The 27,979-nt window shown below is 48.8% G+C and overlaps 11 protein-coding genes across 11 annotated transcripts; 6 read left to right on the plus strand and 5 right to left on the minus strand.

Moving 5' to 3' along the window:
* Window positions 1–315: 315 nt before the first annotated feature.
* ASPGLDRAFT_67929 (uncharacterized protein) lies at window positions 316–1,162 on the minus strand (the record flags this gene model as incomplete). The annotated part of the gene is made up of 5 exons (XM_022549206.1): window positions 316–497; window positions 564–743; window positions 809–933; window positions 987–1,059; window positions 1,117–1,162. 5 exons carry the CDS (start codon window positions 1,160–1,162, stop codon window positions 316–318), a joined length of 606 nt encoding a protein of 201 aa, XP_022399174.1.
* A 584-nt stretch (window positions 1,163–1,746) lies between these two features.
* Window positions 1,747–3,900, plus strand: ASPGLDRAFT_175118 (uncharacterized protein). The gene is made up of 5 exons (XM_022542836.1): window positions 1,747–2,113; window positions 2,172–2,528; window positions 2,585–2,664; window positions 2,720–3,642; window positions 3,699–3,900. Exons 1-5 carry the CDS (start codon window positions 1,779–1,781, stop codon window positions 3,855–3,857), a joined length of 1,854 nt encoding a protein of 617 aa, XP_022399175.1. The 5' UTR covers window positions 1,747–1,778; the 3' UTR covers window positions 3,858–3,900.
* A 674-nt stretch (window positions 3,901–4,574) lies between these two features.
* ASPGLDRAFT_93062 (uncharacterized protein) lies at window positions 4,575–6,809 on the plus strand (the record flags this gene model as incomplete). Its single annotated transcript, XM_022550533.1, has 3 exons — window positions 4,575–4,742; window positions 6,396–6,558; window positions 6,619–6,809. Coding segments are annotated over 3 exons (522 nt in total), but the record flags the coding sequence as incomplete, so codon positions are not given.
* A 669-nt stretch (window positions 6,810–7,478) lies between these two features.
* On the minus strand, window positions 7,479–11,613 carry ASPGLDRAFT_75650 (uncharacterized protein; the record flags this gene model as incomplete). Its single annotated transcript, XM_022549810.1, has 10 exons — window positions 7,479–7,704; window positions 7,767–8,100; window positions 8,155–8,329; window positions 8,379–8,713; window positions 8,763–8,783; window positions 8,838–8,949; window positions 8,998–9,031; window positions 9,082–9,877; window positions 10,525–11,261; window positions 11,311–11,613. The coding sequence occupies 10 exons, from the start codon at window positions 11,611–11,613 to the stop codon at window positions 7,609–7,611; spliced, it is 2,943 nt and encodes a 980-aa protein (XP_022399177.1). The 3' UTR covers window positions 7,479–7,608.
* A 1,244-nt stretch (window positions 11,614–12,857) lies between these two features.
* ASPGLDRAFT_37218 (FHA domain protein) lies at window positions 12,858–15,219 on the minus strand (the record flags this gene model as incomplete). The annotated part of the gene is made up of 5 exons (XM_022544794.1): window positions 12,858–14,577; window positions 14,627–14,678; window positions 14,734–14,866; window positions 14,923–15,128; window positions 15,204–15,219. 5 exons carry the CDS (start codon window positions 15,217–15,219, stop codon window positions 12,858–12,860), a joined length of 2,127 nt encoding a protein of 708 aa, XP_022399178.1.
* Window positions 15,220–16,209: 990 nt separating this feature from the next.
* On the minus strand, window positions 16,210–18,863 carry tom70 (putative mitochondrial outer membrane translocase receptor (TOM70)). Its single transcript, XM_022549811.1, has 5 exons — window positions 18,394–18,863; window positions 18,205–18,284; window positions 17,360–18,131; window positions 16,838–17,311; window positions 16,210–16,786 (listed from the first exon to the last, which is right to left on the minus strand). Exons 1-5 carry the CDS (start codon window positions 18,701–18,703, stop codon window positions 16,533–16,535), a joined length of 1,890 nt encoding a protein of 629 aa, XP_022399179.1. The 5' UTR covers window positions 18,704–18,863; the 3' UTR covers window positions 16,210–16,532.
* Window positions 18,864–19,039: 176 nt separating this feature from the next.
* ASPGLDRAFT_49274 (uncharacterized protein) lies at window positions 19,040–20,261 on the plus strand. The gene has a single exon (XM_022547062.1). The coding sequence runs from the start codon at window positions 19,240–19,242 to the stop codon at window positions 20,056–20,058; it is 819 nt and encodes a 272-aa protein (XP_022399180.1). The 5' UTR covers window positions 19,040–19,239; the 3' UTR covers window positions 20,059–20,261.
* A 616-nt stretch (window positions 20,262–20,877) lies between these two features.
* ASPGLDRAFT_130326 (tryptophan--tRNA ligase WRS1) lies at window positions 20,878–22,248 on the minus strand (the record flags this gene model as incomplete). Its single annotated transcript, XM_022540958.1, has 2 exons — window positions 20,878–21,793; window positions 21,857–22,248. 2 exons carry the CDS (start codon window positions 22,246–22,248, stop codon window positions 20,878–20,880), a joined length of 1,308 nt encoding a protein of 435 aa, XP_022399181.1.
* Window positions 22,249–22,511: 263 nt separating this feature from the next.
* On the plus strand, window positions 22,512–23,896 carry ASPGLDRAFT_49277 (MSF1 domain protein). Its single transcript, XM_022547063.1, has one exon. It carries the CDS (start codon window positions 22,668–22,670, stop codon window positions 23,478–23,480), a length of 813 nt encoding a protein of 270 aa, XP_022399182.1. The 5' UTR covers window positions 22,512–22,667; the 3' UTR covers window positions 23,481–23,896.
* A 347-nt stretch (window positions 23,897–24,243) lies between these two features.
* Window positions 24,244–25,713, plus strand: ASPGLDRAFT_49280 (uncharacterized protein). Its single transcript, XM_022547064.1, has one exon. The coding sequence runs from the start codon at window positions 24,513–24,515 to the stop codon at window positions 25,359–25,361; it is 849 nt and encodes a 282-aa protein (XP_022399183.1). The 5' UTR covers window positions 24,244–24,512; the 3' UTR covers window positions 25,362–25,713.
* Window positions 25,714–26,775: 1,062 nt separating this feature from the next.
* Window positions 26,776–27,908, plus strand: ASPGLDRAFT_548034 (uncharacterized protein). The gene is made up of 2 exons (XM_022548102.1): window positions 26,776–27,504; window positions 27,558–27,908. Exons 1-2 carry the CDS (start codon window positions 26,943–26,945, stop codon window positions 27,809–27,811), a joined length of 816 nt encoding a protein of 271 aa, XP_022399184.1. The 5' UTR covers window positions 26,776–26,942; the 3' UTR covers window positions 27,812–27,908.
* Window positions 27,909–27,979: the final 71 nt, after the last annotated feature.

Here is a 27,979-nt window from a genome sequence, read left to right on the forward strand (position 1 = left end):
AACTATACATTCCGTAGTACAGATAACATGGGAAACTACCAAAGAACGATATGTATGGCGGACTGCCTTCATGGTTTTCCATGGTCGAGTGAAAGTACGGAGTAAATGGTTACGTTGCTGAACGATATTCTTGGTATCCTTAGCATGTACGGAGTATCACGTCTGGAAGCAACTAAAATTGATTGCTATATAATCAAGTCTCATGACGGTGGGATTCAAATGCTGCACATGTTGTCGAAACTATATATACTGTGGTACTGATTGCGATTATATCTAAAACTATCCAAGAACTCCATGAACAGCTATCCAGCATAATCACCACTCCTTTAGTCCCACCGGCCCGGTACAGGTCCAATGCTTGTGAGTCAGCTTCTTGTTCTCAACCTCGTCCACAATGGCTACTGCCATATCCTCGTTGTAGATTCCGTTATTGATAGCAGGCTCGGCGGATCCGGCAGAGTCGTCCACGAGGACCTCGTATTTCCCGGTTCGAAGACCTACTCCCGGATCATTAGTCTGTACATCAATTTCAACAATACATATAACCAGGAGATGAAACGTACCTTTATCACGTAGCTGCCAAGGGGGCGATAGGAAAGACCACTGGATATCCTTGACACCTTCCCACATGGACAGAGTCACACGAGAGCAAAAAATTAACCCGACGGTGTCCGGGTTAGTCAGTATTTGTTTGGCTTTCCACAGGAGCAGATTTGCCCAGGGTCTGGAGAGCCACGAGAACCCTGATTTCAGTGGGTTAGTCATAGGTTGTCAGAAGAGATGTTAAAAAGATCGCAATGTGCCTTACAGCCCGGATTCTCGCGATTTGACTTCGCCCATTTGAAAAGTCGGATGAAGTAACCAAATCCCATCTGTCCGTGGTCGAACATGCGGGTTGCCATGTATTCCATATGGACATAGGGCCATGTGTACCTACAAGCTGTCAGCTTTTCTCGTTATGAGAGTAATACGCGAGAGGAGCTGACCAGTGCTTGAACGCGAATCCTTCATCATCACACAGCTGCACGCCGTTCTTGTAATGCAGAGAGCCCGCGCCGCCTGCAGAGCACATTGCACTTAGCATGAAGCACTTGTCCAAGGGAACAGATACCTTACCAATAATGATAACTGGACCCCGGTAAATCGACCTCACTATTGCCATCTTGATGTTGCCATGACCCTCCACACCCAGCCTATACACGTCTTTCAGGTCGACCAGCGGTGGTGCAAAAGCAGACACGACTGCGTCAAACCCTCCTTCGGAGAAGATGATGCTCAGACCAGGGATGTCACCAAAGTCGCATGCAATACCACTGTAGTCCCCAGATCTTGGCCAGGTGCTCGGGGGTGAACGAGAGATGCCCACGACACTATGCCCTCTTGACAGAAGTTCATCGACAACACACTGTCCGCATTGTCCTTTGGGACCGAGGACGGCGATTCTGAAGCTTTTGGACATGGCGTGTAGCTAATACAAGGCAAGACTACAATTTTCCTCTGCTTTTGCAACTTGGAAGCAAGTCTCAGGGGCATTTATAGATGCTGGTCGGATTTAACACCTTCTGTCTGTCGGTACCCCGTCGGCCCCACCACATCTCCGGGATGATCATGGACATAGCTCTAATACACGACACGGATGTTGGAATATATTTAATTCTCAATTCGGATTATCCGAGTCTTTAAATGGACCTCGCTGAGACATCCTACTCTTCTTCTGTTCCCGTTTCTTCTTCTTCCCGGAACACAGAGTGGGCTCTTCCACCATCCGCGCCAAAACTATGTCCGAAAACGAGTCGCATGCTTCCTTTTTGGAATCATGCTTTGAAATCAGGCAGGTGGCGCAGAGTCTTACCAAGTTTCGTCCCGCCCTTTCACCAGAGGACCCCAAGGCGCGCTTCCCCGGCTTCCGCCAGCGGGTCACCGTATTCAAGGCAGGACAACAGGTACAGAAAGGCGCAAAGCGCTTGCCTGTTGACCTTCTTATGCATGATAGTGTGCCTGTGATCTTGTCGGATGGTACCAAGCTGTATTACGATGTCTTTCTCCCAATCGGCTTTGAGAATCTCGAAGCAACCGTCGATGATTCCAAGAGAATTCCCGCTCTAGTTGCTTGGTACGCCCGAAGATATATCTAGTTAGTTTGAATATTGCTGACAATTATACAAATGTAGGAGTCCATATGGCAAGCAACTTGGCACGACTGTCCTTGACGACTTCCCATTCCGCGCCGGAGTCCCCAGGCATTGGCTCTCGGGTCTTCAGAAATGGGAAGGCCCCGATCCTGCATTCTGGTGCGCCAAAGGATACGCCATAGTAAATGTTGATACTCGAGGGGCATATACATCGGAGGGCGACCTTCTTATTATGGGACACCAAGAAGCTCAAGATGGCGCGGAGTTTGTCACTTGGTTGTCAGAGCAGCCCTGGTGCAACGGCAAAATTGGTCTCACTGGCAATAGCTGGTTAGCGCTGTCACAGTGGAAAATAGGGAGCCTGCGGCCTAAAGGTCTGGCTGCTCTTGCGCCTTGGTATTTGCTTTGCTTCCTTGTTCCTGTAGATCTTGAGACATTGATATCCAACCCAGGGAAGGAATTCAAGACATCTATCGTGATATAATTTGCCAGGGAGGGGTTCCATCACCAGGCTTCCATGATTCAATTGCAGGTTAGTCAATATCTTTTCATTATATGAGCCCTATAAGTGCTAATAGAGACCACAGATACCCTCGCCAGCTACGGCAAGCTGGAAGACGTGTCGGGTGTTCTGCGCAGTAACCCACTTTGGAACGAGTACTGGGAGGACAAACGATCCAAGCCCGAGCAGATCGATGTCCCGACTTACATCGTGGCCTCATGGACGAACCCTATCCACACATCCGGTACATTGCGAGCATATCGAGCTATACCAGGGTCCGTCCCGAAATGGCTTCGCGTGCATAACTCCCAGGAATGGCCAGACTATTATGCTGACTCCAGTTGCCATGACCTAAAGCGGTTTTTTGATTGCTTCCTGAAGGGTCATCATGATAATGGCTGGTTGGCTACACCTAAAGTCCGGCTAAGTATCTTGAACTTCGGGCTATCAGAACTGGATGATACAGTCAATAGATCGGAGTTGGAATGGCCACTTGCACGGACAGTGTATAGAAAGTTATACTTGACTCCGGATCATCAGATGAACTCCTCTCAATCAGGCCAACCAGGGTCAGTTGCGTACGATTCGAAAAGCGGAAGTACCAAATTCCGATATCGATTACCAGCAGATATGGAGACAACGGGTCATTTCACAGCTCGTCTCGCAGTATCGTGCCCATCGAGCGCTGACATGGATTTGTTTATCCAAGTGTGTCGTCTTCGAGGGCCGTCTTCTTACAAGCAGGGTGTCCTAACTATCAGACCACAAAACGCAGTCGTGATGAGGTTGTTGAAGCTGTTGCATGATTGGCAAGTCGGTCTGCAAAGTGTTGGTATGCTCTTTCACTGGGGACCCAATGGACAGCTGCGAGTCAGTCATGCACACAAAAAGAGCACACTTGCTGCACCTTTTGAGCCAGTCTATGATCACGTTAACAAAATATCCTTGGAAAAGGGAGAGATTCGAGTTGTGGAGGTTCCTCTGCGTCCATACGGCATGTATTGGCAGGTAAGAGCTTTAAACGCAACGTATGTTCCAATATGGTGATGCTAATGAGCCCACAGAAAGACGACATTATGGAATTGACAATCTCCGGGAATCCTGTGATTCCATTCCCACTTCCAGGCGTACCAACCTTACAGGGCGAGAATGTCGGCAACCACGTTATTCACTGTCTTGATCGGGGGGAGGATAGCTCTTGTCTTATTATACCATGTGCCTGAATACAGTCGGGCTATACATAGTGAATTGAACTTTATAACCCACAGTAGTTTTCAAATTATGCAATCACTTGGCTCGTCCTTGGGTTCCTTATCGGATCCTGGGAGGTTGATCCGTGGTTTCATTCAAGTACATAAAGCATTATACTTTCAACTTCAATTCCTTCACAACTCTTTATGGTCCTCTTATATGCCACCAGGAAAGAGAATGAATAGAGACACAATAGAAAGATCTCCAAGAAGGTCTGGCCGTCTAGCAGGCATTTCCCCTCCAAATACAAGTGAGAACCCCTAATTATTCGGATGCCAAGTCAACGGTTCAGCTAATTTACCAGAGACTGAGTCCGCTGAGCGATGGTCAGGCCCGAATCTGAAGCGTCAAGCTAAAGGGTGCATCGACTGCTACGTCCCAGCAAGTCGAACCTTTGACGAGAAGCTGGCATCTTGTATGCATGCTTTCCTTGAGTGGGCCGGAAGGAGGAAGGGAATGGGTCGCAAGAGACATACGAGATTGTACGAATGACGAATCGCTATGGAGCGTGTACTATAGATTGGTTACGGGGCTTTTATACCCCAGTAAGTACAAACGCAACAACCTGGATTCACTTCTCTGATAACTCTGAAGTGATGACAACTCGGAGATAACACCTCGTCACAACTCCCTTTTTGCTCAAGTTCTTGGAGCCGTATGAACTTGAAGATAAGGCTGTTGATTATGACTTTTATAACTCGTGCCTGAAGCGCGACACACACCATTGCGTGGTGACACGCTTCATGGAGTATTACTATTGGCATGCGAAGGGCGAGCCGGAAGATGAGTATTTCGACGATCTTGAAGCTGTGCATATCATACCTTCTGCATATGAGTCATGGCGTGCAGATGCAATGGTAGGCACCTAAATACTTCTATTTATATTTGTATAATCGATACTTATTGACGAACAGGGCCCGGATGATGCCATATCACAGTGGGAAATACTCTACGGCTGCTTTCCAGAGATGAGAAATACCGGAATGAACATGAAAAACATCCGTGATCTCCCAAACGCGCTTGCCTTGATAATGGTCATGGCCACGCAATTCAGCAATCTTCGAATGGTTCTGATCCCTACTGTTAGTAACCCAGTATCCTGTCTTGTCATCAAAACTAACATGAGCAGGAAACCCCCAATATATACCACATCAAAATATACAAATACTTCGCAAGCGCCTATTATAGGTTTCTCCCAGCCGACAGACTAGCCAGATTCCCGTCGCAACCGAATCATCTCGCGCCCAACCCCGTCCTCTTAGATACTCACTATAGGGTCGTGGAAATCCTGAATACATTTAGGGTAGGAGATAAAATCCAGGAAAGAATCAGTGAATAGAAAGATTTGAAAAGCGGTCCGGGACATGGGTCTTTTAAAGCAGATGGGACCAGCAACATCAAGCCGTACTTGGATACCGGGCTTTGGGATTTTATGGCTTGAATAGGAATTGAATATTTTACTACTCTCTTAGAAATTAGATTGCCATGCCCCCTTAGCGTAGCCATAATCCAAGTATGTATGCCAATAGCTAATCCAGCTCAGCTACGAGAAACCAACCGTTTGGCTTTACATACAGAAAACAAAGAACCAAATCGTCCAGACAGTCATGTGACAATTAAGCGAGGTTGATAGTGAATACTTGAAAGGCCTTTTCGTTTTTATGCTGAAATATTTTCCTTCTGCAATTCCTCTTCCCATTCCCTAACCATTCCCTAATCCAACAATTGGAACGCCCAATAACTTTCATCTTTCTGTATCTCTGGTGCTATTGTCTACAATCGCTATGTGTTCTAACATAAACATACTCTGATTATCCATGATACCCTTTTAATGACCACGCTGTGACCGCTTCAGGGTACGACGAATCCCTGGCCTAGGGAGTCATTCCCCATTACGAAAAACGGAATGACGCTCCAAAAAATGAGTGAATTACACCATTGTCAGCCAGGTGCAAAAGGATGTCACCACTTGGCTCAGCAGGATATGAGCAGAAACTTATCTGGAGGACTGAGAATCCCACGCGAGGGACATATTAAATTGTGCAGATGCCGAGATTTGTGGATCGTCTTCCAGAACCTTGCAACCGGATTATTACGACCAAGTAAGTCATATGAAACTTTAGACTGTCTCATACAGCTCTAACTCAGCTTAGTGAAGGCGACAACTAGGCGAATTTCGGTGTTAGAATTGTCGATATTCAAAGGACACAAAAGCGCCAGCACAGTCGTGGCGACAATCGATGAATCAAGCGTCAGAGAACCTGTTTTCTGTGCCAATTCTGTTGCATGATGATTACCGATGCGCCATCACAAATACCCTCGAGCACTCTGAGTGAAAGAGACGTGGACATCCGAAAAGCGACGAATGCAACATTATAAAGGCTACTCATATAGTACCATTTTCATACGCATCCTGGCGCATGGTATGTCAATGATAACCATAAAGACATTCGATCACGCAAACAAACATAATGCTAATACATAGAATAAGGTGCCTCAAAAACGATGAGATGACCTGGGAAGCGCTGTACCGCTGCTTCCCAGCGGCTTGTCGAGTTGGTATGCACATGGATAATATCAATCATATTTCCAATGATATCAGCATGATACCAGGCATGCACGCTCAATTTGGACAATTCAGGATGTCCTTAAGCCCACGGCGAGTATATACAAGTGCCATACTTGACCAATGATGATCTAACTACATCATCATTTACACGGCCGGTTACCAAGGCATTTTCAACCGTCATGGCATCACGATATGCAGGGCTTTTCCTACCCTCTACCATGACCTCCCCGCAGACAGACTCATAACATTCAAAACGAAAATAAACTTCTTTTTTCCAGACCCAATGCTCCTAGACACACACTTCCGTGTCGCAGAGATTCTGAGCGCAAGCGGTATGGGAGAGGTAATCAGCCAGTGGTTAGATGAGGTAGCGCTGGTCACGGATCCTTTCCACAAGATACCTCCATTGCGCATACTCTGGATACGAGCTTTTTACGGGGTGTAACTGGTCACAATCCATCCCGGCAAGGGACATGGCTTGTTTCTTGTTCGTTTACTTTGTTTTTACATGGTCTTTTGTCTTTCTCTTGGTTCACCCGGAATTCACAGAGCTTGTCGAAAATGCAGACAAAGCTATGAGCATCGTTGGCAACTATTCCGATCCGTTTGATCTAGGGAGTCCAATTAGTGTGGCTTAGTTGAGGTGCTTGCTGGAAATTTCAAAGCAGGGAGTGCGCTAATGTGGTTTTGTGCCATTATCGAGTATTAGAATCAACAAAAGGACAGGCATATCAATGAGTTAAGCCGCTTATTACCAGTTTTGGCACCAGTTAACGGAGCCCTGATACAGTGTATCCGGAGCGAAGGAAAGACAGTCAGCTGGACACACTCCGTTTTGTTGAGACGGTGTGTTTGGCGTTGCAGCCTCGAGTTGGAGGTCGGTGAGCACCGCCACAGACTGGGTCAGGTATAGGTAGTTCGTTCTCAAGGTAGGTATTAAAGGAGGGACTAGTGGTTCAATTATGTATCACTAGAGCATACAGAATGATGTACATATTAAGGTTGGATTTGAATATATCATACTGCACATTTGATATTGACATTTTGCGCCGGTGATCCGTAGTTAGTTCTCTATTAAACATGTCCACTTCGCGAGAAAAACGCCAGTCTGGGAATATCATGGTGAAATATGTACACTGAATAATACAATTGAATCAGTTATCCAACATAGGAAGACCACCTAGATCATCAAAAAACCGTGCAATCCCATCAAACGAATAATCAGGAAACCCGAACCCGTACGCCCATTCCTAATCACATCACCATCAGCAACCACACACATACAAAGACGCAAAGAGAAGCAATCACATACCGGAATATCAATCCCAATTCCCGCCTGACCAGTCCCCTGTTCCGTCCCCGTTCCCGCCCACACAGAAGCCGCCGGGTCAGCATCCCCCTGAGACGGCGTAGTAGCAACCTGTGTACCATTGGTACTATTATTCGGTGCCCTGAAATCCTTCAAATACTGCACGATGATCTCGACTGATTTCCGCGCCACGACGGATTCATCCATTGCTTCTAGGATCTCCACGGCCATTTCGACTGAACTTGCTAAGGGGAGGGTTTGTGGGCACATGCCTAGTTTGGACATGGGGAGGAGGAGGGTTGTTGTGGCGAACATTACATAGGTTGTGTTGTACCACCTGGATTTGTTAGAATTTATGACTGGGAGAGAGAGGGAGGGGGAAGGGACATACCAGCAGCGGAAGAATGTGTGGATGCGGTAGATGTCGTGGATGACTTCGATGGTTTTCATGGCGGCGTCTAGGCATTTGTTTATTGTTTGTTCTAGTTCGGCTGGGGTGTGTCTTAATTTGCGTGTAAAGTGGCTCAGGAATGGGCGGAAGAGTAGCATTTTAACATTGTAGTATCCTGTGCAAGTGAGCAATCGTCCTTAGCCTGGCTGGTAAATGATACTCACGAATCCCCAAAACCAATCTCTGCCTTCTCGCCCACTTCGGATCACGAAGCGCACCTCCAGACACCGGTTGCCCTTGGAGGCCAGGCTTGATTCTATGGGGCAGTCTAGCTACCCATCTGTCCATTTCTTGTTCGATCTGAAGAGCAAGCTGTAGTTTGTCTTGTAAGGTGAAGCGCGAATGGTATATTTGCACGGATACTTTCCGTATGATCTGCGCGAAGTCTACCATCCATGGTATGATGGCGTATTCGGAATCATCGCGTTCAGGGAGAGAGCGGTTGTGGTATTCGTCCATACCGAGAGTATCTGGGCGGCCTACAGAGAAGCTCATTTCTCTGTAGAGGGTCAGTATACGTTCCGTGTTGCACTGAGCAATGAACTTACATCTCCAGAGAGAAGAGACCCCTATCAAAGGCATTAGTAGAGATCACTTGAGATCGTTTAGGATAAGTTGCTTACCACCACGTCTTCGAGATCCAACTTTCCCGTTGATCCTTTGGATTCCGCACTTCTCGATTAAACCCAGCAGATAAACACGTCCGTATGGCAAGTCCAAGATACATATACGCCACTGCACAGTCAGCACGATCCCAACGGCTCAAAGGAGAAGTGTACTCACAATTTGGATTCAGCTCATTCTGGCATACTTTCGCCTATCAAATATCAGCATCAATCCATGCCAAAGGGGCGAAAGCATACCCACCATAAGATAAAGACACTGCACCGTCTCCAAATCATTCGAAAACTGCAAATAGTTCAGATACATCTGCGCCTCGCGGAACAACTTCCGGCTCCAGTCAAAGCGCGTCAGTCCGTTCAAAATCTCTTTATCCCACACTCGGACCAACGCCCCAAACGAGAGAACGCTAAGATATAGCGCGATAAAGCTGAGTGATTGCTGATGATTCTTATTAAACCATAGATCATGCGCGCGAGCCATAAAGTCATCCTTGTCGATGAACGGGTGGATGAAATGGATATTCTCAAAATAGCCATTCATAAAAGCATAGGCCTGGTCGAAATAGAAATTCTGATCTTGGAAAAACTGGGGCTTCACAGGTCCGGTTGTGCATGATGGTGAGAAACTGGAATTGTGTAATGTCGAGATCAAAGAATATGACCCGTCCGGTGGACGCAGATTGGACTGCTCTTCTGGTCGTTTCGGCTCTCGCGCCTTCTCAAGGTGTCCTATAAAAGCAGCTGAAGACGTGCTTCCGTGAAACTCGATCCTGTTGGTGTGGTGGTTGAACTCGCTGATCTCTTCTTCTGTGCTATCTGCAGACCCATCTCGATTGTCCCCGGACACGGTGGCGTCGTCCTTTGGAGTTGATTCATGTTGTGATAATGAACATGGTGTTGCGGTAGTAATTGGCTGTGCTGCTGGTCTGCTTCCCAGAGCTTTTGCTAACCGGGGAGGTTGTGGCGACGCACCACTCGATTCCAGCGTCCGCAGCTTGGACGACAGCTCTTCTACCCGTTTCTCCAAATCGGAAACATAGCTGAAAAAACAAAAAAAAAAGTCGTCCAATTAGAATCAGAACACCCAGATCAAACCACATAGACATACCTCGTAGATCTAGCATCCTCCCTCGACCGAAAATTCCCCTGATATTTACAATCCACCTGACTCTCTTCAAACCATCAGCCCCTATCCATTCAGAACAGATGACAAAAAACTCACTCTTACAATGCGAACAAGGATATGACTCATCACATTTATACTTCTTCACCCGACACCGATCACAAGCCTGCGCCGCGCGCGGCCGTTTCGCCTTCGGTTGAACGGCGTCATCTCCAGCCGTAGCTGCAGGACGGCGCAGAGGCGACGATGAAGCCGGACGCTCCATTATCCAGTCATGTTATGTACGGACGATTATGTATGTATGTACTGTGCTCTTATCAGTGGTTTCCCTGGCGAAGAAATGATATCAGTGTGCTGTAGTAGCAGTAGCTCGAAGTGAGTTAGTTGTATGGGGGAACCGAACGCGTCGGGAATTCCGACAACGGCTGCGTGCAGAACCACGTGACTACCCCGCGGGGATGGTTTCTGCAGGACCAGCAGGGATCTATATTAAGGGTCGTTGAGTTTGCGGGGAAGATGGATTGTATTGGATATCACTATGTGCATGCTTATATGTATATTTACAGCTCGATTGTGATGTCGAGACCTGCTGTCGCGGACTCTACATTTGCCGAATCCCATGCCGGTGCTTGATCGGGTAAAATAACGCCCGTGAATGGCGTTCCCAAACGGTGGACCAGTGCCTCGATGCCATTCCCATCGGTGAATGACCAGATGCGGGCGTATCGACTGGCAAAGTCTAGGGCGAATGCCTGGCCTGCTGGAATCACAACTGTCTCGCCCTCCCGGAACACAGCATCAGGGGCTCCCTTGAGACGGACAAGCAATGTCCCCTCCTGGACACACAAACAATGATCCACCGTTCGGAACGTCATATACTTTGAAAACAGCGTCGAACCATAGACTTGTGACGACTCAATGCTCGAAATCGCGCAGACACCACTGCTCTGAGCAGTAGTGACAAACGGGCGAGACATGATACCCCCAAACATCCATCGTGGCCCAGTATTGGCTCGCAGATAGAACGCTTGCGGACCATCTGGTAGTTTCTCATCATCTTCTGTCCAATCGCCCACCTCGGATGGTTGGTAGTCAGGCTGGAAAACGACATCGAACTGTTCCTTCGCAGCCATGACCTTAGGAATCAACAGAGACTTCAAGTCCCGGTCATCGTTCTCAGGAACAAGAAGCCCCTCAAATGGCTCTGACACGTAGCGAAAGAAGTTTACCCAATCGCCCGGAGTAATCAAACCAAAGATCTCCGTGTGCGGACCAAGCATCTCTGGATTATGAATCACCGTCTGTACAGTCAGTATATCCCAACATCACCAGTATCCGGACAAAACATACCGGAGGCACATAAGAAAAATCCCCCGGCCCCATAATCCGACATTTATCCCCATTCCACAGCTTCAAATATCCCTTCGTAACAAGAAACACATCATGCGCATGGTTGTGGTAGTGAAAACCCGGTGCATCAGAGAGCACAGCACCGCTTTGGAAAACTGCCATCAGCCCATTTGTCTGCTTCGATGATGCGAGTATGCGAAAGACGCCTTTGCTGCCGGGGATGGTGATGCGTTCTCCCTCTAGCTGAGGAATCGCATACGGAACCCGCGATTGGGGTGGTTGGTTGCTCCACAACAGCGCCATTGTCGAATATGAATATAAAAGTTATTGTGTTCAGGTAATGGGAGGATTGCATATGTATTTGGCAAAAGGATGTCCGGGGACTGGGAGTAGAGTTGGGGTACATATCCGGGATGTGGGGTAGTGCCGAAGTCGGAGAAGCCGCGTCGGAATATCCGGCTGATCTGGACGGCATATTAAGAAGATAAATAGTAACATGTTTAGGGTTTTGGACAATTGCGGGTAATTGAACAAAGTGCACTCCCTTCATTTCACGGCGGTCTGGTATCTTATCCTACTATGATCTTCCCGTTTTAGATACACACTGACCAGCCAAGACAACTTACTCTGTAGAGAACCGTTGTTTGTTAACTTGTTCAATCGACAACCTAGCACTTCTAGCAAATTAATTAAATATATATATTATTACTCCTTATGGTCTATTTCCATCTGGAATTCGTCTCCGAACACTTTGGTATCCAACGCATATATATTTATAACGGCACCACGGAACGGGCCGTAGTGGAGACAGCGGAACTGTTCCAATCATCACTCTGAGGTTATATTTAGTGTTGAGATATTGCAGCTGCTTCATAGATAAATGAGCTTTGATGCAGAAAACATGATCACTGCGTGTACTATCCAGTTGAAGCGATGATGCAGCTATCCGTCAGGATTCGGAAACCATGACAAGTACCGTGGACAACTACATCACGAGCTACATTCTAACTCGTAAGGAAAACTCGTTCAGCATGTGTCTCGGTCCCGGTATCGCGTTTGCGCAAGATAAAGGCAAACTCGACCCGCGGTAAACCATACCGGCCGCCAAGATATAAAATAAGCGACTGCAAGCATTTGGGAGTTATCAGTCACGATGCTCGAGATCCACGACAGCAAAAGGTCGCGGTTGTGAAAGTACATACAATCTAATCAAGCTTATTAGGGAAAGATATGCAACACCAGGAATCCTTGTTACAGAAGACTACGATGGACGATAATGGCCAGCTATTTCCAGCGAGCTACTGGTATTCTATGAAGAGAATCACAAGTAAAGACATAGCTATTGCAATCGTAAAGAACCTGACTAAAAAAGCATAAATTAATGATCCATACGCCAGAACCAGCTCATAAGAAAAAAAAAAAAAAAAAAAATTTCCCGCCGCAGTAGAGATCCAAACTCGCCCAAAGAAAAACAAAAGAAAAGAGATTGCGTAATAATATGATAAACTGGTATCATTCAGTCTGAATTCCCATTCTTAAATCCACGACTAGACAAAGTAGTCAGGCGGCAAAGATGCCAGCAGAGCAATGGTACCAAGACCGCCAACCACTGCACCTGCAAGAGCCGTTGCAGCATGGGTTACGAAACGTCCGCGGCCTTCATCGGAGGTCTTGAGCCGTTTGCTAGGTCTTTCCACATCGGGAACAGACTTTGATTCTTCAGGCCTATCTTCGGGAATAGAATAGAGACCAGTGTGCTGAGTTGAGTCGTCAAGGTCAGGCAGCGAGGGCCGCGGCTGCGCATCTTGAGAAAAGCTCTCCTTGTTAATGACACGTTCGCTAGTGCCCAACGGTACAGTGTTGGCGCCGGATGCATAAGCATCGACGGACGAGTGATCAGCAAATTCGTCAGGATAAGGGGGTGCTTGTGGCATCACGACCGACTCCATCTCATCTGCCTTCCTCTTTGGAGGGAGTCCTTGCGCAGGTCGGGCCTCTTGCGACCGGCTATCAACAATGTCGGAAATACAGAGCCGGGTGTTGGGTTCGCGCGAATAATCCGCTGAGGTTGTTTGCTGCATCCTTGACTGACCTGGGAAGCCGGGCTTCTCAACTTGCCATTGATCTTCCGCACTATATATATCATTCTTCACAGGAGACACACCGCTCGAGCCATTGTAGGAGCTAGGAACCACTGGAGGGATTACTGGAGCTGAGAGAACTGTCTGTCGTGGCTGTCGTCTCACGGGAAGAGTATCGAATCGAGTGCAGCGTTGCCCAAAGGCTCTAGGTGCCGTTCCGATATCAAAATGATCACCCTGTGGCACAGCTTGTGGTTCCCACCCACTAGAGGACAAAGCATGTAGACTAGGCAGACGGGGATATGAGTTACCGGTCTGCTGCAAAGACGACCTTGGGATAGCATACGGATCGCAAAGCATCGCTGGCGAAAGGGGGCCTGATCTGGCGAAAGTAGTCGCCGGCCATGCTTTGTCAAAGTTAAATTGGGCTTCTTCGGTGTTCTGTGGTTGAATGTTCTTAGGCTGGATAGTTGAAGCAGGGGCACCGAACTCGGCCCCCTCCTCATTGGCAACCTGCGTTTCATTGCCTGTCTGTGGCTGATGCTTGTTCTCCAATTCGTCACCGTGGGAGGTTGTGTCTTCGGATTCACTGTCCATCTCCGAGTCAGAGGACTCAACGTTCGAAGATTCACTCTCTGAACCGAATCCATAGCTGATCACATCCTCTTCATCCCAATAATCAAATTCGGTGGCGGGCTGGGGCTCCCTGGGAGAGCTTGCGACGGAGGATGAGTGATCCGAATCGTGATCCATGGCGTTGGCATCAACATCGACATTGGTGACATGGCTATTCGAAGCATTTGAGATAGGTGGAGGAGTCATCCTCGGCGTCACGGGAGCCTCGTCACCATCGAGAACAATGGGACTGCCCGAGGTTCCGTCGGAGGGGTCTGAATGAACTTCCTTGAGTGGGGCCTCTGTGGGTTTGGATTCGAAGCCCAAAGAGACTTCCTTGGTCGACGGCGAGGTGATTGGCGTAGAACTCTCTTTAATTTCATGGTTTTTTGCGTCATCACTCTGGTCGGAATCCTCAGACTCGTGATCCTGAGGACTCATCGGTCTAGCCGGCACTGAGTCGTCAACCACCTCAACAACATCACTGTCGTCGTCATCGTCAGGAACGACAAAAGTGTTGATAGGATAGCTCTGTTTTCTGGCTGCGATGTCCTCCTTTGATGCATCATCACTTCATTGCGTTAGTTATCCGGATAAGGAAAACGTGGGGGAGGACATACCTAGAATCGAACCACTCGCACCCACAACGAACCCTAAGCGGGGGGAACGTTTCTATAACCAGTCAGTTTCACATACCCGACAATCTCAGGGGGGTTAATAAACGCACCAGCACCACGAGTAACATCCGCACCAAAAGTCAAGACATCGCCGCTATTCACAACGACATCCTGCTCGACAGGAATCCTCCTGTCGTTCACCCAGGTACCATGCATGGAACCGCCATCACGAATAATGACAGTCTGCCAACACTCAGTATACAGCCAATATCTCATGGTAGGAAGCAAGATAGATGTACCTTCTCCGCCATATTCACTCCGATCCTCGCATGGTCACGAGACATGACCCTCGAGTCGAACCAGGCGTTATAATGAGCGGGGACTAGATTCTTGGTTTCGCGCTTAGATGACCGGCCGATATCAACGTAGTCATCGTCAGATGCGAAGGTCAAGGACCGGAAGGAGAAGGTATCGGGACAGTAGAGGGGGTGAAGGGTCACGACGGCTGTAGGATATATGTCAGCTGTGCGCCATACAATATCGACCATACTCTCTCAAATATGTAGGGGGAGTAACGTACCTTGTCGTTCTGGCATGGTGATTAACGGGTCCTCGAGGGACGACGCTGGACTTGGACTTGAAGGTATCGGCAAGGCTACTGTCACTAGGTCCTGGCAGAGTCAGTTATCAGAGCCAACAAGAAACAGGAGAAACAGAAGGAATGGTGAGAAAGAGATAAGGTGGTAGCGACATACCTGGACCTGTATAACATGGACAGGAGTAGCTGAGTCAACCGCTGATACGACTTGTGCTCGTTGGTAGACGCTGATAGATATGCAGAAAGAAGAAGGAAAAGGAAAAGGAGAACGTAGGTAGAGAGAGAGAGAGAGAGAGAGAGAGAGAGAGAGAGAGAGAAGAAGAGAAAAGAGGAAGAAGAAGAAGGTGTGTTGGAAATGATGACGAGAGCCGACGGTAGAAAGAGAGAAGAGGAGGGGCAGCCGGAGGAATGCAGTGAGTGGATGGAATCAGGCTGAGGTCAACGCGGCAGTCGCCGGTCACTTTTGCGCCCACGGAAGCTGCACTATTTAGTTTGCTATTCCGCCCACTTTATTTAATTATTTCTACTATAGAGTAGGTGTACGGAGTACTGTTGTTGCCCGAAAGACGGTCATCATGGTATACAGGGATGGTCTGACTGTACAAGTACATGCATTTAATGCATTTACTCCGTCAAGTCCCGTGAGATGGAGTCTGGTCGCAGTCCCTTACTTAATCCACCGACCGATATTCTATTCTACTATGTAGACTCACCTCTATTCACTCTTTCCTCTTACATACACTCCATACTCCTGATCGATCCGTCGGTCCCGCAATGACGCCGATGCCTATTCATTATGGCTGTTTATTGGTGTTCTATAGGCGGGGCTGCGGGTCACCTGATTGCGATCACTGATAACACGATAAGAGTACGGTATCATCCCATACAGGTATTGGTAGTCTTTCATTCACTATGATACAGACATTCACTTCATACTCCTCGTCGTCAATCTAACATAGCAAGGCAGAATAAGACAAGAAGTCGAAAGAAAAAAAAAAAAAAAAAAAAGGATAAACGAAACACAACAACTCTTTTTGGTGAACCGAGGTCGCAAAACAAGCAAAGGAGATGGGAGATGTCGAGATGGCCAACCAACGACAAGGGTAATTACATTCAGAAGAGTTTGCCCAGGAACCAGGGGAGACGGTGTATTAAGGAGGAGGATATACGTGTTCCCGATATCCCGTTTAGAGAAGACACGGTGTAGAAGGGGAGAGAGCAGAAGGGAATAGAGCAAGGATCAGAAGAAAGGAAAGATATGATTAGCCCACAGATATCTACAGCGACTCCTCAATTAACGATTGGCCTTCTTTACAGACCGGGACCGGCACCGGCACCAAGCCCGGCACCCATGGTTTGCAATCGTGCTGCCAGCTTGGGGTACTTCTCTTGCACCTCCAATTGTGTCCGTGTTGCCTCGGCATACGAGATGGCGTTGACAATCTCGGCTTCCGTACGGGCCAGTTCCGCTGCCCGCTCGAAGTACTTGAGTGCCTGCGAGACCTTGCCTTGTTGCAGGAGCAGCTGGGCCATGGTTCCAACGGCGATATCACATTCGGGGTCGACTACATTATGTTAGAAAATCGTAAAGGCGGTCACGACTTATAGGAACTTACTGATGAGAGCCTTCTGGCAGAGGTTCTCCGCCTCTTGGAAGTCATGCTTCCACTGGAACAAGGCAAGCGCCTTGTTGATCAAAGGCAGAACATTGATACCCATGGGCTTGATCTGCTTCTCCATATCGACGGCCTTGTCGAACTTCTCAATGGCCTCGGAGAAGTTCTGCTGGTCGAGCAGGAGCTCACCGTAGTAGTTGTAGACATCAGGAACCTCCTCAAAGTTCTTCAGCGATCTCCGGAAGGTAGCCATGGCGGACGCAACAGAGCCCATCTTGTACTGGGTCACACCAAGCTGGATGTGGGAGTAGATGAAAGTACGGTCGATGTCAATCGACTTCTGGTAGTCCTTGGCGGCTTCTGCAAACTCTCCAAGAATGAAGTGGAGCTGAGCACGGTGGTAGTAGATGTCGGGGTCATCCTTGTTGTGGGTAATGGCGAGCTCGAAGTCATCAGCGGCGGCATCCTTGTTTCCTACAAATCGTTAGAACGGAACCCTTCAAAGTCACAATTAAAACATACCAAGCTCAAGGTGCAAGCTGGCACGCTTGATGTAGCTCTGCACCAAGGATGGCTGCAACTCAACACTCTTCTCAAGATCAGCCAAAGCACCCTGGGCGTTACCCTCAAGGTAGGTGAAGGTAGCTCTCATGTTAAGCGCCAAAGCCTCGAATTCACCCAAGTCGCCAAGTTCCAGAGCCTTCTCGAAAGCAGCAGCAGCCTCCTCGTAGCCATCACCGGTCTTCTTGCTGACACCAATCAATCCCTTGCGCAGCTCGGCCTTTCCAGATTCCTCGGGCAGCTCGACAGACTCCTCAAGACCCTCAGGGAGCGGCTTAGGGCGGAAGCTCTGGAGGTAGTTGGAAACGAAAGTGGGACTGGGGAGCTTCTTGCCCTTGGCCTCGAGAATGGCCTGACCCTTGTGCTCCGCAACCTTCTTCAAAAGTCTCTCGAGGGAGTTACGGCTCATTTCGTTGGAGAAACCGTCCATGATGCAGCTAGCGGTGAAATCGAGGAGAGCTTCGCTGTACTTCTCGAGGTGCTCGTAGGCAATGGCGCGACGGTTCAGGGCCTTGACGTACTCGCTGTCCATCTGGAGCGCGGCGGAGGTGTCCTCCACGACCTTTTCCCATTCCGACATGACATTGTAGCAGGCGGCACGGTTGGAGTAGTAGACGGGATCGGGCTTGCAAATGATAGCCTTTCCGTAGAGTTCGATGGCTCGGTTGTAATCCTTGGAGCCGTAGGCCTTGTTACCGGCGGCCTTCAGCTTACCGGCGTATATCTTTTTGGTCTGTTATGATTCCGACAAATCAGCATCTGCCAACCCCGTCCCACGAAGATCACCAAAATCGCTTAACACGAACCTCTTCCGACAACTGCCCAACGGTTGTCTCGTCCACCTCAGGAATGTCTTCGAAAGGTTCTTCCTTCTTAGCTGTTTGTTCTGTGAAACGTCAATTCAAACTTTTCCTGTTTTCGTATATATTTATATGCGGTTGGTGTAAACACCGGGCGCATAATATCCCGGTGAGCTGATAACAAGATAAACATACCATCCGGAACAGACGCAGACTTGGCCTTCTCCTCGGCCTTCTTCTTCTCTCTCCGTTTTTGGTTCTTGGTCTTCTTCTTCTCTGTAGCTGCCGCGGAAGCTGTAGCGGTCTTTGCGGGGGAGCTCGAGTCCGAGAGGTAGTAAACCACACCAGCGCTAGTCACGACGACTGCGACACCAGCGATAGTATAAACAAGCGCCTTGTTCTCCGACACCCATTTCGAAATGCGATCCCACACGCCGGAAGTAGTCGACTCTGGAAGCGAAGTCGTATCGACGACGACGTTCTTGGATAATGACGATTCGCTCATGGTGGGTTGTGTGTTTTTTTTTTAATTGTTGATGTTATGTGTGTGCTATATGATTACCCTTAGTAGCGGAGTTTGCAGGGAAGATATAAGAAAAATGAAGAAACTCGGAGATATAAGGTGGTAATCAATAGCCACGAGCAGCGAAAAGCAGCCTCAATGGAAGGTTTGGAGGTGGGAGAGAAACGCAAGGCGAGTGGAAGGAGACCACCTGAAAAAGTTCAGTTGAGGCGCCTCCCGGCCAATCGCGGGCAGCCCTGCTCCACCGCCCACATCATTCGATGACCATCTTTAACAACCCATTGTTCATAGCATATCGCAGAGAGCAAGGAGACTGTCCTTACTGATGCAGTCCTCGGAATCAAAAAACTGTGCTTAGGATTCCAATTGACATTTTTACCCTACAGTATGATCTCGAGGCACGTGTGAACATGCAAGCTATAGCCAGGAACTAACACCCTATGACGGAATCCTCGGTTCGACGGCTCGCTCGGGATCAGGTTACGGGAGCGGGCAATTGATACCCAGAACCTGTCGCGATGGCTTCAGATAGCTCCCAATCTTTTCAGATTATCTCCTCTCTTCGCTATGATCCGTCCCTTCCAGCTGTGGTGGCCCAACACGCCGCACACTCGTATCCGGAGCCCCGCCCAACACCTTACTACCTCCTCCCATACCACCTGGACCGTCTGATCAACGCAGCACGGCACTTCAACTGGCACCATGCCGTCCAATTCCTCGAACAAGGTCTCGAGGGCTTCACTTCCGCCCTTGATAGCTTCATCCCCGACCGCACAAAACCTTGGCGCCTTCGCACCGTCATCGAGGATAAACCAGGCGCGGGGTTGACAGTCGATGTAAACCCGGCAGCTCCAATTGACCCCCTCCAGCTCCTTCTCCCCTTTGCGACCGATGCAGCGCAACAATCAACCCCATGGCGCATCTACGTGGACACCCAGCCGACGATCCCATCCGCCTTTACCACCCACAAAACCACAGCGCGGGAGTACTACACAGCCGCGCGACATCGCGCAGGCATCATGTCCCCTCAGGACCAAGCGGAGGTACTGGTGGTGAACCCCGCGGGTGAGGTCATGGAGGGGAGTATAACGACCCCATATTTCCGACGGCGGGGAAGCTCTGGTAATCAAGATAACCATGATAACCATCTGGGATGGACCACGCCGCCGCTATCATGTGGCGGGAATGCGGGGACGACAAGACGGTATGCGCTGGCCCAGGGCTTCTGCGCTGAGCAGGTGGTTCCGGCATCGGAGTTGGTGGATGGTGAAAGGTGTTGGATCAGTAATGGAGTTAGAGGGTTTATGCGTGGGGTAGTTGTTAGACAACAGGCGTAGAAATTAGGTTGGCATTCCGTGCCTTGATGTGATATCAGATGTGAGTGATGTATGTTGATGCATAGCTTTCCACCTGAGATATATATCCGAGTCGATTATGCATACAACAAGCTCACGCCAACTATCTTAGCTCAAATCTTAGCTCAATAACAAGGAACATAAGACAAGGTCCAAATTGTTATTGGAGCGATCATCAGCATCCCTGTCCCTGTAGTCTTGCCCCTCCGTCGACCATCTCATCTCATCTCATCTCATCCCGAGAATCGCATTTTTTCCCTTTCATCTTCATCAAACCTGATCGCGAGAACAAACGAATAGACAGCAAAAGAAAATAGATAACCATGTCTTCCGCCTTTCTCGACCTTGCGCCCTCACTAGAGGAAAAAAACGACTGAATGGCGCAACAAGCTTATCGGCAAGAAAATGGGCAAGACTACTGATGCGACTGCATGCACCTAATCTCCGTATCACTGATTGTGTTTATGGAAGGTGTAGGCCGACGCTGATTCAATAAACAGACTTTTGCAGTCGAAGATCTCCCAGCAGGGAGTCGGGTTATAGGCCCTGGTACGGGCCTTCTTCTGGATTATAGAGGATAGGTAAGTGTGTCTGGTAGTTCATTTAAAAGTCAGTGGGTGACTGGTGGTATTTGTTCATGACAGGCTGAATGTCCATGTAAATGCAGAGGATGTTGTTGATGATGTTGAGTTTGGTTGATCATGTTATTATATCTGGAATGGTACACTGTGATCATCATATCATATAAACTTTTATACGTGACTCCATTCTGCATAGCTAGGGTATTCGTCAAGCAATCATCTATTTCTTCTCCTTGTCAACCTTGACAGGGTTGGGGTTCCCTGTCCACTCCAATGGCCGCTGGCTCATATACTCATTCAAGATCTCCCCTGTCACTTGAGCTCTCCGCTCTTGGAAGCCCTTGACATACTCCTGCAACTCAGCGATACACTTCTGCTTGATCTCACCAGTGAGCATCTCTCCCTTCTCGTACGCAACGCGAATGCGCTCGAGCTCGTTATCGTCTTCCAAGAAGAAAGTAAGGTACTGGAAGGGAACGTCTGCCTTGGTATTTCCACCGTGCTGGCGCTGCAGTTCTGCGGTGTCCTGGCCACCGGAGAAGGCGTACTTGTTGATCTTGTTCTTGATGCGGCTGGGTGCGTCGCTCATGAAGATAGCGGAGGTGTCGACGGAAGCGGACATCTTGGAGCCGGGACCTTGCAAGGCGGGGAGGAAAATGGAGTGGATGAGGGCGGGCTTTTTAAATTTCATCTTCTCGGCGTGTTCGCGGCACTGGCGGAAGTAAGGGTCCTGGTCGATGGCGCAGGGGATCAGGCAGGGAATCGAAGCGACCTTCTTCTTATCGGCACCGAAGATGTGCGGGAAGCTGGTTGCGAAAGCAGAGGCGGATTGGGTAGCGCAGAAGTGGAACTCGCCGACGTTGTTGCTATCGTTGAAGCCGAAGGTTCCTCGGACGGAGTTGATTGTGATTCTCTTGGCCATTCTGCACATGTTCTCGTAGAACGCACCACCGACAAAGTCGAAGTCGCTGAAGATGAAGGTCTTCTTCATGTCGAAACCAACTGCGATAATGTCCATTGCGTTCGCCTTGGCGTACCGCTTCGCATCATCGATCTCGATCTTTTGCGAGTGCATGAATTTCTCGTCGTCTGTCAACATAATGACCAACGGGCATTGGAATACATCCTGCAGCCACCTAGCACGCGCAAGTATTAGTATCCATCACAGACTATGAAAAAGCGGAGACAAAGAGGCGTACTTGGTGAACTCGAATGGAATCGTGTGCCCCACGTGCATACTGTCACTACTCGGTCCCCGTCCAGTATAGAGATAGAAAGGCTGTCCCTTCTCATAGCGATCAAGAATCAAGTTAAGTTCGCGATGACTGAACACAATGCCCCGACGCATGAACCGGTGCGGGCGATGACCAGTCACCCTCTCAAAGCGCTCGAGCAGCTCCTTGCTAATCCGATGTGCACCGAATTCCCGAACCAGCTTATCATAGTCGACTGGCAGCAGCTTTCCAGATTCATCGACACCACCAGAAACGTCAAAGGGAGTAATGATCTGTTCGACGGCCTGGGAGCTGGGGGCTTGGTCGGCGAGACTCAGCGTTGTGAGCGCGGGGGGTTGACCCGGTTCGTCGGCCATTGTGATATCGCAAAAGAAACGAGGAAGAGGGCAGAAAAGAAATATTTAGCGAATGCAATATCAGACGGCAAAAAGTAGAAAAAAGCTCACTGTAAAGGTGCTCAGTCGGCGCTGTACAGACAAAGATGCCCCTCCGAGATGACTCTTTTTTCCGGTGGTCGGCCCTAAGATAATCAGTCCGGGCGCTGATTGGCCAATGAAAGCAATCACTCACGTGATCTTGGCATAAAACCCCGCATTACCGAACGGGCTTAGCGTCATAACGGAAGCTGCCAGAAATTCTCCAACCGAAACAAAACGCCATCATTACCGAGCAGACAACATCACGCAACAACTCTCTACAAGCATATATTCTCAACGATTGAATCGATTTCTGTCTCTATCTCAACATAAGAGCATCTGCTTATGAATCCTGCATCATGAAGTTCTTCGAGAACAATTTTACCTACGATTATTCCTTTCCCGCCGTTTCTCTAGCCTACTTCCTTCGCTATCCGAATCCGTACTCCCGTCATGTCCTCACCACCGACGTTATCGACCGTTATGTCGATTCCAAGACTCAGCGTCTTCACACCACCCGATTGCATTTGAAGAAATCGAAAGTCCCTTCGGGTATATTGAAATTGCTCCCCAAGGGCATGGGCGGCTCGGACAACTCGGGCCAAAGCTACATCATGGAGACAACCGTTGTCGACCCCAAGGAAGGCTGGATGCACACGGAATCACGCAACATGGAATGGACCGGCATTCTGAGCGTGGTTGAGAAGCAATTCTTCGAGCGCCAGCCGATCGAGGGCGCTCTAGAGAGCCTCGAGGGGCTTCCTCTTGATGATAAGAGGAGTGGCGAGAAGACCACGGTCAAGACGACCGTTATTTTCAAGTCCCGCCTTGGACAAGGCAAACTGCTGGGCAACAAGAAGAAGACTGAGTCAACTGGTGACCAGGCTGGTGAAGCCGAAGAGCAGGCACCGAAACAGGGCTGGTTTTCCTCCCTGTCCACTGCGGGCATTCAACGCAGCATTGAGCTTATTGGAGTCAGCCGGACCAGGGATGCTGTGCTTAAAAGCAAGCAGGGGATGAATGTGGTCCTCGAACGGCTGCGCAATGGCGGCATCGTCGGTGTTTTGGAGGGCATGCGGCAGGATCGGGAGGCTCTCTATGGACCCGAAGGCCCGTGGAAGCGGGTCTGGATTAATGGCAACGGTCTTAAGGATACTGATGATGGCAATTGAGCCAACCAAAATTGTTGTGGCGTTATGCGGGTATGGTACCACAAAATCGTGTGATATCTCACCATGTTTTCAGCGTGGAGCTTTGGCGTTTTATGGATTGACTTTTGAATTCTGGTTTATCTCTGATGGACACTCTCCCATATTTTCGGCATCTGTCCAAATCTTTCAAAATTTCTTGTTACACCAGCACATCACACTGCAGAATGTGCTGCGATTACGGAGTACGAGGAAAGAGTCACGAGCACAAAAATACTGTACATTAGCGGAGGGGGAGGCACCTCACGTGTGTGATGAGGGGCATTTCTGTACTATATCTATTCTATCTGATGATCTAACATTGAGCATGTATCTTTTTCAATTTTCATTTATCTTCTTGAACATCGTAGTTATCGTATCGTATCGTAGCATAAAAAAATGGATGCCTTAGTAATATCCGCGAACCGTCTGGCACCGGCCGGAAAATCAACAACGCGGACAATCCGACTGGCCCGTTCACTTGGCCGTTGCACGGGCATAGGAGTGCGAATAGGAATCAGCGCGAGAAACAAAGTGGTGATCACCCTTCAAAGAAACCACATTCCAAGTCAATGACTTTCAGCATATATATATGTACTTGCCCAAGTACACGTGACATTACCAACATCACTCAAAAGGGCAAGGAGGCAAACGAGCTGGATTGATTGAAAGAATCTTACATTTGACCCGACATTGCAATTGGGAATTATTCCTTGCTTCGTATCTGGAATTCGCGAAATCGGGTTTTCTTGTTTTCTGAAGTGTCAGGAACGTTGCAGACCGTTGGGCGGGTCCTACGCTGCTGCGCGGGTTTAACATTCACATCGCATACACATACATTCCTACGGCGTACGTCGCACAGCATACATAGCAGAAGATTTTGCCGGCTATCGTCCTTACATCTACTACTTATCACGTACAGTATAACTGCATGGTATCACAGTGAATCGCAACCAAATACCAGACCACTTACCATACCAAGAAAGGAAAAAGAAAGGAAAAAGAAAGGAACCAAAAATGAGCCTTGACAACCTCCGCCAAGACTTCACCATCCACCCAATCCCCGAAATCGACGACGACTTAGAAACCACAGCAACAAAGCTCAAAGACCTAGCCTCCGTGGTGCAAAAAGGCAACAGCCTCGCTCTCTGGACGGGTCTGAAGGCAGCGACTCCGCAGCCACGCAGTGATGCGGAGACAAATGCGCGAATGCAGATGACGCCTTCGGAGCGGCAGGTTTATGATGCGTGGAAGGAGGGGAAGTATCAAATTCCGGAGTTTGAGTGGATGGGGAACGTGGCTGTTGTTCCGAAGGGAGCGCAGAGTTTGAAGAAGTTTGAGAAGAGGGCGATTGCTATGGATATTATTTGGGGATGGAGACCCTTATCTCAGCCTGAAAGGGAAGATAAGGGAGAAGGAGAGGGGTCAAGTGCAAGTGACAGTATTAGTACGAACGCTAGAGCCACGCCAGAGAATGCGTCGTGGTTGACGTTTAACATGCCAGCCACGTTACCGTTGATTCAAGCTGTCGTCCGGGTGTTGAACGCGGAGAACCAAGCGCAGCAGAATCCTCACGCTGGGTTATCGGAGATGGAAATTGTCGAGATGGAAACGGCGCGCAAGATTGTGGCGGCCGCCGAGAGGAACCGTTCCCGTGAACTGGAACGCATCCGTCTTCTGACTCGGTCGATTAGCCAAAATACGGAGGTGATGAAAGCTCGGATACAGAGTCTGGAGAAACGGCTCCAATCATCATCATCATCATCATCATCCTCATCCTCCTCCTCGCAGTCATCACTGTCGCCGTCGACACTGGAAACGACGGTGCTTAGGGGGGGGAAGCGAAAACAGCGTGAATCGGATTGATCTCGGTACACTGTGCCGTATACTTCGTACTCTATACGGATATTGCCGGACTACGGGAATAACTTTGGGCATCCGAACACATGATTCAAATTTGAGACAGGTCAGTGGACTTGGTTTTGGCATGATGCAAGGAATTTCCTCAATATCAAGAAATATTGCCGGCATTTTCATCCATTGACCCATACCGGGATTGGGGATGTTTACGGCGGGTTCCGTGCACCGGCATAACAGCCAGCATTGGCAATGAGGTCATAGACCCATTTGTACAATACACCCTGTAATATCTGTAATACCGTACGCTGCAGGAGTGCGGGCATTTGATACATAAGATTGGTGTTATTTGCATGAACCTGGCACATTTTTTGAACTCAGTGGGTGAATTCTCATGTGCTTGTACAACTGTACTGCCAATAACATTTAAGATATGCACTGTTAAGATCAACAAGAAGATCAACCGAAGACATGTCTATCACCAAACGGCCGTGATGAACCCTTTGTGAAGAAGATCAGGACCACTGTAAAAAAACTCTTCAGATCCGGAGGAGTCGGAGTTGATAGTAGTGGAGTAGTCTGGAACACTAGTCCCTGCAGGGGTGATACATGTACTCTGTACTATACAAAAGTTATTTGATACTATCCAACTATTCCGTACCATTCTCGTGATACTAGCACTCTAGTAGAAAATAGTTCTACACCGTACGGTGTAGTATTCCGTAGAGAGAGTATCTCCTTGGATGGTGCTCTGGTGCTTAGAGTAGCAACACGGAATAGCAGTGCACAGAGTAGTACATAGTGGAGGACAGTAGCATTGTAATACAAATACACTAGCGTTACCGATCGGCAAACGAACATACTTGATACGGAGCACAGTTATGCGACAGCCACTCACATCGCCGGAAACAGCGTCAAAAATGCCCGACCACCAGGGGCAGTGGATCCATCCCTGTTTTGGTGACCCTGCGTAACGGTAATACGGTAATTCGTCGGGGGGATCCGATCGCCACCACCCAATGACATATTGCAAATACACTTACCGCCCAAACCCTTTTCCACCCTTTTCCCCCCACGGCGAAACCAGCCAAACTCTCTTCTTTCACTCTCTCAAATTCTCTCCTCTCGTTTATTTCCCTCTTATCATCCGTTCATTATTCTTTTCTGTCTTTTTTCCACATTATTATAGACGCTATATTTTAATTATCGCCAACCGGTGTATCTCACTGGCTATAATAATAAGCGCTGCGGGACGGCTATTCTTCCAACTCTCCTGGCAACAAATCCCTGATTGGCGAACGAGATCACCTAAGATTATGCCCTTGAACTAACAACCCTCTTCTATCCTATTATTATTTCTACCATTTCTCTCATCTTTGAAACCTCGAATTTTCAGCACAAGATTCTCTCACTACTTTTCCCACCGACCAGAGGTGACGAGCATGCCAGTTGTTGTCCTGGCCGCTGCTTTTCTGTCCCTGTCGCGCCTCTGAGGTGGTCCTGGTCGCTCTCTACTACCGAACAATAACACAATCGATTGTTTTCATCACGATATACGAGAATATATTATACTACGCTACTCTCCTGTCAATGGCTACCTCGACTTTTGGTGTAGGGTGGTGTCGACCCATCACGCTGTTGTTGTTACTATGGACAACGTTCCTGCATTTGACCTCCGCTCAACTATGCACCTTTTGGGATGGGGGCTGTGTTGATCCCCTAGCCCAGACGGCCATCTCGCTCGACTTGCCGCCACTCTTCCTCGAGGATGTCAACCTATATTACGCCTACGATGCTGATCCCCAGGGTAAAGGTCATGGTCCGATGACCAAGGTTAGTTATTGGCTGCGGTACGGTCGGGAGATCAACAGTTCGGCCATCACCACCAACCGCACATCCGAACTAAGTCTTCGTGTCGGTAACTTGACGGGCACGCCTTCTGGAAACAACAACGGATGTGATGGTATTTGGGGTCCTCGTTGTTCGAGGGATCTGAAGAATTTGTTGAGTGGTGCTGTATATGAGCTGGCGACCGAGGGCGAATACAATTCGAATCCTTTGCAGACGGTGCTTAACCAAATGCACTCAACTCCGCCTTTGTTGGAAAACTGTCCGCCTCAGTTCTTTGATGTTCAGTCGGCTCCGGTAATTCGTATGTGATCTCTTTGTCGATCGATGGTGACAGCAACGTGCTAACCGTACCAGGATTCGCTCAAGAATCGAAGCCTGAACGTACCGCTACCATCCAAACAGCTGGGTCCAACACCAGTCCGTGGAAAACATGGTATATCGACCGTATGAGTGCCCGTCAGCAGGCCGAACAGGTTGCCGTCGCCATCTTCAGTCGCAGTCCATCCGATGACAGCCCACCACCCTCCAGTAAAGACGATATACAAATTGAACTGGCTTGTCTTCAAGCCCCATCCGGAAATACATTCAACGAAGATCCAGACTCTTAACCGACTTAATTCCATCTTTCCATCGAATGAATCTATCGAAATCGCTATATCGCGACGCGAGCAGCTTCTGCACCTTGGACCTTGTTACCAAGCATAGCGCCCATCGTCTACCGTGCGGCTGGTTCACGACTACCAGACCGATCATCCTTTGATTCAGACGACGCCGCT

The sequence above is a fragment of the Aspergillus glaucus genome, assembly GCF_001890805.1.
Source record: "Aspergillus glaucus CBS 516.65 unplaced genomic scaffold ASPGLscaffold_15, whole genome shotgun sequence".
NCBI classification, from domain to species: domain Eukaryota; kingdom Fungi; phylum Ascomycota; class Eurotiomycetes; order Eurotiales; family Aspergillaceae; genus Aspergillus; species Aspergillus glaucus.